Source organism: Dreissena polymorpha, chromosome 4 (genome assembly GCF_020536995.1).
Source record: "Dreissena polymorpha isolate Duluth1 chromosome 4, UMN_Dpol_1.0, whole genome shotgun sequence".
Classification (NCBI taxonomy): Eukaryota; Metazoa; Mollusca; class Bivalvia; order Myida; family Dreissenidae; genus Dreissena; species Dreissena polymorpha.
The window spans coordinates 58,284,100-58,294,673 of record NC_068358.1 but is presented as its reverse complement, the minus strand read 5'-3'; the positions used below and the strand labels follow the sequence as shown (position 1 = coordinate 58,294,673).

Here is a 10,574-nt window from a genome sequence, read left to right as displayed (position 1 = left end):
TGTGCTTACATCCATTAACGTTTAATTGGGATCCGTACAAAGGCACGTGATCCTGCTCACTGTGTACAAAGTTATCTCCAATAGTGCAAAGATTACATTTACGCAAAATTTTAAGCGTGATGAACACAACTGTCAATTCGATCACAAAAGCGTATAAATGGGAGATCACGGGTCCGATCCCCACCGGGGGAACGTTCGAAAGATACCAGGTAATGGTTCTACCCAGGAAACGAACCCAAGAGCATTTCCATAAGCCTTAGGCTTTAGATGCAATCGAGCATAAATAAACAGCTTTAAGCTAAATAATATGACTTTTGAAGCTCGACGGCGTCAAAGTAATCTAGTTATTGTATACTATTTTCATTATAACTATGTGATATTAACGAAACAATTTATCCGATATACATGAAATACGAAACGTTAAGATAAGCTACTGTATCAAATAATTTAAAATTAAATAATTTTAAGTCATTTAAATGAGAAAAAAATCAAGAGTTCCCAAATAGAATAATGTTTTATATGGAAAATTTATATGAAAAACACACACAAGATTTTAGTACAATAATAATTTTGTATGCATGTTTTGAGATAAATTTCAGAGCGTGCTACCTATTTTAATGTAAAATCTAACTCTTGAATGTATTGTAATAATTGTGTCTATATATAACTCGATATCATGCGTGTATATACTTCTGTTATACGAAGACTGAACTCCATCATCGCATCGCTACCCGAGAAAATTCAAGACGCACTTCGACTTCTTTCCATTCGCGACCTCGACCGCTTCAACATGTAGCTCAGTGTCGCCGAAAATCATATTAACTTTAACAGAGCGGTCAGTACCAGATCCTGCCAAATCGACGGTTAGGTTGCCGATATCTGTGCAGTTAGGATCTGTAACGTACATCGGATCTTTGTCCGTCGAAGTGAAGAATCGAAAGCCAATCTGAGTTTGATCAGCATTAACTGGAGTGTATGACTTGACCACGTTGTTTTGGCCGAACACCAATTCCTGACCAATCTCAACGTGCTTGCCAAAAATGTTTGTGCAATATTCTTTCCCATCGTTGCCTGTTATCTTATTTGCTTCAGGGTGAGTACCTTTCTTAAAAAGAATCGACGTTCCAACTCCATATGTGTACCTAGATCGCCTCTCTTTTATGATCAATGGATTGTGACCGAAAACGACTGCGCCTTTAAGAATAGCAAGACCAGCGTCATTTGGAATGATGATCTTCTTGTCTAAAGACGTTTCATCTTTTATTACTCGCTGTAGAAGAACAGACTCTGCAAAGCCTCGAACCATCAGAATCGTCTTGACATCTCTTAATTCTGATTTGGAAAACAAGTTTTTTAGGTGAGAAGCCGCTTTTTCGCAAGCATCTTTGAAAAAGCTTTCTGCAACAGCTGGCTCTAATCTAATCTTGTCACCCATCCAGGTTACTTTTCCCTTGTACTCCGCCATTGAATTTATATGTACTTTGAGGTCTTTCCCGTGCTTTGCCTTGAAAATGTCGTTTAAAGCCGACGGTACCTTTATTGTGACTTTATCCTGCATGCCAGGACTGAACTTTCTCTTAATAATTTCAAATGACCTAAATATGTCAATGTAATCTGCTGTCTGTGTCGCTTCTAGATCGGCCATGACGTCATTACCACATAGCTCAGCCAAGAAGAGCCTTAACAAAACAAAAAAGTTATATATGTTGCAAACCGTGTTCATCATGAATAATAAATAATCTTGACTTACATGTAATGTTTGTATATCATTTGAACTAATTGTGTGCGACGTTTTATACCACAGTTATTGTATATACGTTTAAAGTAAATGAAATTCATAAAACAACAGAATGAAAGAAGCCTGTGTCTAGTTCTGGTACTTAATAAGGAAGATTAAAGTTGTCAATAGACGGGTTTCGCATTACTTTTAGTTTAAGCGATTATCACGACGTAATATCGATATTTCCAAAACGAGATTCGTTACGTGTGGATAGAAGGTATAATTGGGGGAATAACGGCCATTTCATATAAATAACCAGTATGATAAATCCAACAAAAACACATATTTTTCTTTCCTTTTTTATCAACGTTTCGGCTTACGCCTTCATCAGGATAATACAAATAATAACAGAAAGCGGATGTTACGTCATTGACTTAACGTACATTAAAATGCGGGAAAATGTACGTCAATAAAATGAACGTTAATTAAATTAAGCTTAACTTTCGGATTCAAGAATACACAATTTCGTATAAAATTATATATAAAAATACTAATAGGAAAAAAAAAAGTAAGCTTAATTAAATTGAAGAGCTAGTCTGTTATGTTAAGAAGAACTTTGTTATTCATACCATTAGGGTGTACTGTTTTAAGTCTATGTATCCAGTAAGTTTCTTTACACAGACGATTTATGTTGTTACTAACAACATCATTTATATATAAATAACCACACATTCTACTCATGGAAACGTATACATAAAAGAATCATGACAAAAGAAACGTAAGTGTAATTTAATTGTTTTATTCTCGCTTAAATGAGTCTAATCAATGTTTGATCATTATCTTGTTTGAACACATGGTTAGTTTGGAAATGTGTAAAGTAGGGTCATAATCTAAAGATACTCATAACGTAATGAGCATGGTCAGTGTCATACCGATTTGTGAAGTAATAAACTGGTGACGCGCTCGACGGCTATGAAGCTACCCTCATGAAACATAAGTTCTATTAAAAGCAGATTGATATTACGATTTAATTTAATATAAATCAAACTTTATTTAAGACAACAAATAAATAGTATTGATCTTGATGAGAAAAGGAGTTTATAAATTGTACGTGCGCGTTACAACACATCTGAAAAGTATGTCGCTGTTTTTAACAAAAATGTCTACATACATACTTTTCTTCATATACTTATTAGAGTATAAAGTTTGATGTTTGATGGGTCTATTTTTTCTGTTAACTTAGGTGATAATTTTCGAATGCATTGATATCAACAGAAGTTTCAAAGTGCGATGGTAATACAAAAAATGTATGCTTATTGGTGATAAACACATGTTTTGACGCCTTTTCGCTATTAATTCGATGTATCACAGGGAGAAACTCTTACAGTACTTGATATCGGACATGAGAGATTAGTTTATACGACGCATTGCATCAAGGAGAGATGACAACACAAACCATTACCGTTCAGTTAAATTCTTTAGGAATAATCATCGCCACAAAGTACATCAACAGTGAATAAACGTTTGTACCTAAAGGCTTTATCAACGTACGTCCCACCCCAGTCTCCGCCAGTGGCTGCATACATTTCCTTTAACCCACCACTAGACGTTACTTCATGAACAGTAATATCAACAGTACCGCCTGTCTGAAATATACATAATGATGGAAATTATTGCCGTATTATTTAAGGATTTCACATTTTGAATTAGGGAATCAACGATATGACAAAGGACTTTTCCATTTTCATGAAAAATTCCTGCACGGACAAACAATTTACTTTATGGAAACTGAATTTTGCCTATTGGCACGTTCACTCCAGTATTTCTATGTCCTCAGTAAGAAGTGAACATTGAATTATAAACAATATTTTGAAGAATATGACCAGGTTCATTATTATTATTATAAATCGTCTTATTATTACTAGTAAATACGTACCACCGGCGTCAAATACGAGGTATTTTGTGTTTGGTTGAAAGGGCATAAATGTCTGGCTTCCTTTCAGCGCTGACATCGGTAAATGCCTGCAGCATAATGAAGCCGCCTCTGGCTCCAAGGCGATTAATAGGTTTTCATCTGTCATACCAGCCTACAATAATCATTTACAGTACAATTATACATACGATTTAGCAAATGCATTATTTTACAGAGGCAACGCTTTGTACTCAAATTATATTAAATGTTATATTGTTCATTACATTGCATATGCAATTATGTTCAGAAAGGAAGTAAAAATGTAGTATGACTACAATAAAAAGCAAAGCACACACATTTGAACGTATTAACTCAATGCTCATTACATTAATGTATAAATGTAACAATAGAACAATACCTTTTCAGCTGCTTCACGCATGAATTGCTTGGCTACATCATTCCATATTGCCGGCACAGTCAGAACCCAGCGAATATCGTTTTCCCTGGCGTCAGGTATCGGTTTACGAACCTGGTCTAAGAGATGGTCTTTCAAGTGCTTTATACACGCGGAAAAGACGTCAATCGCAGGCATTTTCTTGCCCATCACATCATCAAGCATAAATCGACGTTTCAGTTTCTATAAAAGGGCAAAGTAAAGTCATGTTGAGGACTTTGCATTGGTGAATATATAAGGGATGTGTATATTGAATTTCCTAAAACTTTTTAACGTGTTGGTCTAATTATTGAAACTGCATTTGAACTAACTAATGTCCTAAACGTAAAACAATGATATATGGGTTTTTTTATGATCACAGCCGTACAATAAAAGTTCATGAACATAGTCTTCCCATTCATCATTGTTGACTGAAAATGCATTAGTTTCCTTTTACGCTTTGGTGAGCCCTTATAAATATCAATTGATTGGATATAGAGTTAAGAATAGTTTACCAAGCGGTTAAATAGCTCCATTTTGAAGCGTCGAAAATAATAATAGTCTTTGTGGTTGTCGTCTTCGGCAAGTTCGCTGTAAGCATCTTCTGCCTCGAAACCGAATTTGTAGAACTTCTTGTCTTTGTCGAACATGATACACGTAGAGGTCTTCAGTGACATTAATGTACCTCTAATCCATGTGTTTGAATGAATCTATTAGAAAACACATAATATATTGAAGTGGATTCTGAAATAGGGGTTTCAATTGTTTACTGCAAATTAAATGCGCTTCCAATTGTATGGCACTACATATTTCTCCATGATCTCCACTTGCATGCGATGTCAAATAATTTAAGTTAGAATTAAAATGAATCAGTTATGTCTGTTTGCGAAGTGTTAACAGACTGAAATAAATATATATATAGCCACTAAAGTGAGTAGTCTGCTTTTTTTTCAAAAACAATGTTAGAATCAAGTTGGAGCAAGTTAACCCATTCACTTATTCAATACAAGAATTAGTCGACGATGCCTTTAACTGCAATTAATCAGTAAATAGCATCTCATTGTCATTAACATTTTCGAAAAGTAAATCTTGTACGAAAACAAGTAACAACGACAATAATGGAAAACATTTTGACTGTTCCAAAATGATAATTCAAGGAACGCGACCATATGGATGATACAAAACGTCATGCGAACAATAAGCGCAATACTTCTGTTCTAATTAAAGTTCTTTAGCGGCAACAGTATTTCTGTTTAAGTGACAGCGACCTGAAACTTGACTCAGGTGGTCCAAAATGCATACCAATCTTGATCTGCATGTACGCTACCTAAACACATTATTGCCGAGAAACACATCCTTACAAACTGAAATTGTTTGTCTGAACGATTTTGTGTTTTTTAGTTAGAAAGGCATTGATTCGCCTTGCCCTGAATAGAATCCCAAGCCAGTTCTGCATGTTAGTTACCAACCACAAGTATATGATGGAAAAGTGATCATTGTGACGCACAACTAAAATAATCAAAAACATACGTGAAAACTGTCGGTTGCAGTGAAATCTGACCAAAAGGTTACATAACACAACGTTCTATACATATTCCTTACATCGAATCATGATTTGTTACTTAAACATTTGGCATACCAATTTGTACATAATTAGAAATGTTTAATATTGTCATGATTGAATATAACAGAATAGCATGTATACACATATTGAAGGTAGCAATTGTATCCAACATGTTTAAACATGTCCAGGTTCCGTTCTCAACCTTTTTTCTTATAAATTGATCGGCATTGTGTTCATCAACCCTGTTTTGTAATTAACGCGGTGACTTATGCAAAATAGCTGTTGCATTTTACCCGAATAAATACTTGTTCAGATAATAATTCATGAGAGACATTGGTTAAAAGTAAATACCTACCTGGAGAGGGTTTGCCTTAAAATCTTCTTTTGTAGAAAAAGCATATCCGGAAAATGCTGTGCCAAAGTCAATTGTGGCGACAAGAAGAAAATCGTCCTTTAATTTCGACATTATATTTCTCTCTTGAGTGACTTATTATTCATAAAAATACAAAATGCTTCCTTTTGAACGCCTTTAATATTTCTTTATTTTAAATCGAAAGAGGAAGTTATAAAGGATAACGATCCGGTGTTTTGTAGTTTCGGTTTACGAGGAATCGTTTCAATCAGTATACGTTTCATAACCACAGTATTTATCATTCGGTTATCTAGGTAGTCATTTACATGTTTATTTGAGTAACACGAATTAAAATAAATATAATGAAAATCAATCAGATGTATCGTTTAAAAAAAAGCGGCGCTACTTTTTTTTTACTCTTTTCCCCATGTTCATTATAACATGTGATTAATTGCTGATTTCATTCACAAAACCAAAAATTTAAATAGACATGTACATGGAAGTATCTGTTTAATACTCAAGGTAATAACATATTTAAAAGTAATCATAATGTAGATTTTCTTTAAATACCATGGAATTTGTTTGAGTTACTTTCTTTGATTGTTCTAAAAATTTCACAACTTAATAATTAACAAAGGCTGTTTGTAAAACATGCATGCCCCCATATGGGCTGTCAGTTTTAGTGGCAGCCATTGTGTGAATACGTTTTTTGTCTCTGTGACCTTGACCTTTGACCTAGTGACCTGAAAATCAATAGGGGTCATCTGCGAGTTATGATCAATGTACCTATGAAGTTTCAAGATCCTAGGTTTAAGCTTTCTTGAGTAATCATCCGGAAACCATTTTACTGTGTTGAGTCACCGTAACCTTGACCTTTGACCTAGTGACCTGAAAATCAATAGGGGTCATTTGCGAGTCATGATCAATGTACCTATGAGGTTTCATGATCCTAGGCGTAAGCGTTCTTGATTTATCATACGGAAACCATTTTTCTGTGTCAAGTCACCGTGACCTTGACCTTTGACCTAGTGACCTGAAAATCAACAGGGGTCATCTGCGAGTCATGATCAATATACCTACGAAGTTTCATGATCCTAAGCGTAAGCGCTCTTGAGTTATCATCCGGAAACCATTTTTCTGTGTCGAGTCACCGTGACCTTGACCTTTGACCTAGTGACCTGAAAATCAACAGGGGTCATCTGCGAGTCATGATCAATATACCTACGAAGTTTCATGATCCTAGGCGTAAGCGCTCTTGAGTTATCATCCGGAAACCATTCGGTTGACGGACGGACGGACCGACGGACCGACTGACATGTGGAAAACAATATACCCTCTCTTCTTCGAACGGGGGATAATAAATCATATGGTTATCATCCACTTTCACTGCGTGTGTCATATATTTTTAACTTGTTTCATTTTATTTGCTCGACTTTTTATCTGCTTGCGTGCTTAGTTGGTTTAACACTGGTTTCCTTATATATAATATATAATCAAACAGTAAGCAAGTTTGGTCTTCTACGTCATACAACTTTCAATTTGTTTTAAGCAAACTGCACTCTACCTGATTGCAAGGTAACATAGTTAATAATATTGGCATATATATTTTTTTTACTTTCTTCATTGAAGACTTCAAGTGAAAGTCCATAGGCGAACCATACCAAAATCAGTTTTATAACCAATTGCTGTACGACTTTTCGCAATATTGGTTTTAGGGTTATGTGATTCTATTTCTATTTAAGGCCAGGTGCAAATTTTAGCGCCCAAAATCGGTCAACCCCCTAAAATTATGTTTTGCACCGACGCCGTATGTGGCATGTGCATGTGGCTTTTGTTAAATTGTAGCGCAATTTGTCATTTACAGTGAAAAATGATTAAACTTATGATAAAGGGGCTATTTCTTGATTTCAGTGAAAGAAAAAAGAAATATTGTTTAAGTGTTCATATAAAACATATTGTCACGAGTATGAGCATTTCACCTTAAAATAAATGATTATTCGATATTAAACATGTCTCGTTATTTTATAGTTTTTTTTAATCAGAATTTATTAAATGCGCAAAATTTGATTGAATTTCGTGCCATTTGACCTCATTAATATAATGGCATAGAAACAGAAAGATATCGCTCACTTCTGAAGTTGGAAATAACGCTTTGAGTTTTGTATTGCTGAAGTTTATGTGTATATTTTTGTTTTAAATATCATTTGTTTTCTTATGTTTAAGACATTAAATGTTTAACTTACGATGAAGTTTTGTTCCAATTGCTACAACATTATAAAAAAACTGTCCCAAAAAATGTGGAACCAAGTAATATTGAAATAATCTAACCTTATAATTTCAATAGAGCTAAGTAAAATGATCACTGCAGACTTAAAATTCGAAGTACCGGTATTATACTTGCAGAAACGATGAGAGTTATGGTAGATTTGTGTTTTATGTACTCGCGATATGTGAGTGTTATATAGTCTGTTTTAAACCGCGAAGTGTATATAACCAAATATTATACATTTGTACAAACAAAATAACATGAATGGAAATATTGAAACTATTGTATTTGAAAAACAATTAAAACAAGTTTACACATTAATAAACACGCAATCACAAATCATCTTCATATCTTTTTTTTTTAATTTTGATTCATAAAAATATTTATATGCAATCAAAAACATAAGTTAAGGCATGTTATGAAATAAAATATTTATTGATAATATAAAACAAATACAAAAAGTCGAAAATACAGTCAGGCGAGACCCATGGTTGTTAATTTGACTGATAATTCTTTTTTAGGAAATAGCAAGCTTAAATATAATATTAAAATGACTGTTAAACCATATAATATCATATCAATAAGCATTTAAATGTCGATCGGATTAAAAACACCTGCATATATTGCATAACATTATATTATCATATGCAAGAACGCGTAATTTTGTGTTTGTCTGACCAATTGAATTAATATTTCAAAGCATAGCAGAGACAACATAACAAACGATTATTGAGAAAAAAGATGCATGGCTTTCAAAGTATCAAGAAATACTCCCTACGCTAACGATCATTGAATACACGTTACATAATCTTAAAGTTGCTTCTGACATAACGGTTTTAAATATAATATAACAAACAGCTTCATGCCCGTGCACATATGTGCAAGAACATGTTTCTTACAAACTTAGTGATAGTAGTCAATTTATACGAGAAAATTAAGGGAGCAGTCTGACCGTTTGCCTGTTGCGGTTTCAACAGCTTCCACGTGCAATTCAGTGTCTCCGAAAATTATCTTGACGCTGAAAGAGCGATCTCTGTCTGAGCCAGAAAGATCAACGGTATCAAGTATCAAGCCAATCAGTCAATTCGTTGATGAGTTATTGATCGGCAACGAACTGGTCTACCGACAGACAGACCGACCGACCGACAGAGCAACCGACCGACCGACATCAAGCAAAACAATATCCCCCCTCGTCTTCGAAGGGGGGCATAAAAGTGAGGCAAAGTTCATTAGCGTATTATCAAGAAAAGGAGGGCTAGATAATGGCAGTAATAGATGAATTTAAGATGTTGAAGATTGAAGAAATCTTGTTACGTCTGATGAAAAATGTTTTAGATATGTGGGTCGGATAGGCGACGCAATGTTTGCTTCTTAAGAAAAGGTGAAAGATTAAGCCACAAACTTAATTTCATTATTCAACGACAAACGCCAAACAGTTTAACCACGCAATTTATTTTCTTAAAGGTTTGGCATAATAATGTCAAGGCTCGGATCAATTGTATTTTACAGGTTCCCCGGAGAACGGCGGGAAATTTAAGTACATAATGTCTATCCCCCGTAACAAGCGGGAAGTGTGTTCGTGGAAACTATGCCTATACATCACTTCTATTCGTTATCCGAAAATGGTGTTTTCAAGGCCAGAGTAAAAACCAGAGATAAAACTTCACTGAAGGTAAAATAACTCTGGAAAACTGTACCCGAAAACAACCAATATTAACAAAAGTTTACTGATCAAAGTCTAGCAAATTCTCTAACACTGGTACAGTCAATTACGCAGGAACCTGTCGTCGGGGGTCGAACTAAGTAGACCATTGGACAGACTGACGGTGGGCCGTACGCTATTAAGTCCCAGCCATGACGATGTGGGTTTCTAATGGAGCTCGTAATTCTCGACAACACTGGAATATAACAAAAATCTGGCAAGCATCGTGTTACAATAAAAATTAAGTGGGAGGGTGGGTGGTAAATGTAAACTTGTAAACCATAGCGCGAACTACCCTGTGATGCGACAAGCTAGTAAAAGAGCGACAATTTGCACGGGCAGTGGTTTTTAGATGGTCGCTTTAGCGACCGTCTAAAGTGCTTAGTGTAAAATTCAGGTCGGTACGGCCTAGGTATGATTAACCCAATTCCCGCTTACTACGCGCAAGAAAGAGTTGTATAATTTATGCAAGAGGTTTGAGTTCTCCAATTATGTTTATTCACAAATGGAAACATTATATTAATATCGTGTAAAATGCAATAGTTTCGAATGGTGTTTTATAGAAAAGAATTAAAAAAACAATGATCGTATTGTACGTGTCGCGGAGGAGATTTTTATGGATGAT

The 10,574-nt window shown here is 34.9% G+C and overlaps 1 protein-coding gene across 2 annotated transcripts in view; it reads right to left on the bottom strand.

The window, feature by feature from the left end:
• Positions 1-604: 604 nt before the first annotated feature.
• The window catches only part of LOC127875929 (heat shock 70 kDa protein 12A-like), a 110,419-nt gene continuing 100,449 nt past the window's right edge, over positions 605-10,574 (bottom strand). The window contains exons 1-6 of one of the 2 annotated variants that reach the window (XM_052420688.1): positions 5,985-6,167; positions 4,581-4,775; positions 4,051-4,269; positions 3,657-3,807; positions 3,251-3,362; positions 605-1,679 (exon numbers count right to left, since the gene is read on the bottom strand). In XM_052420688.1, the coding sequence (XP_052276648.1) occupies positions 728-1,679; positions 3,251-3,362; positions 3,657-3,807; positions 4,051-4,269; positions 4,581-4,775; positions 5,985-6,095 (1,740 nt within the window). In that variant the 5' untranslated portion in view covers positions 6,096-6,167 and the 3' untranslated portion in view covers positions 605-727. Of the gene's footprint in view, positions 1,680-3,250; positions 3,363-3,656; positions 3,808-4,050; positions 4,270-4,580; positions 4,776-5,984; positions 6,168-10,574 lie in introns of those variants that run through there. The other variant, XM_052420687.1, reaches the window with a different exon arrangement.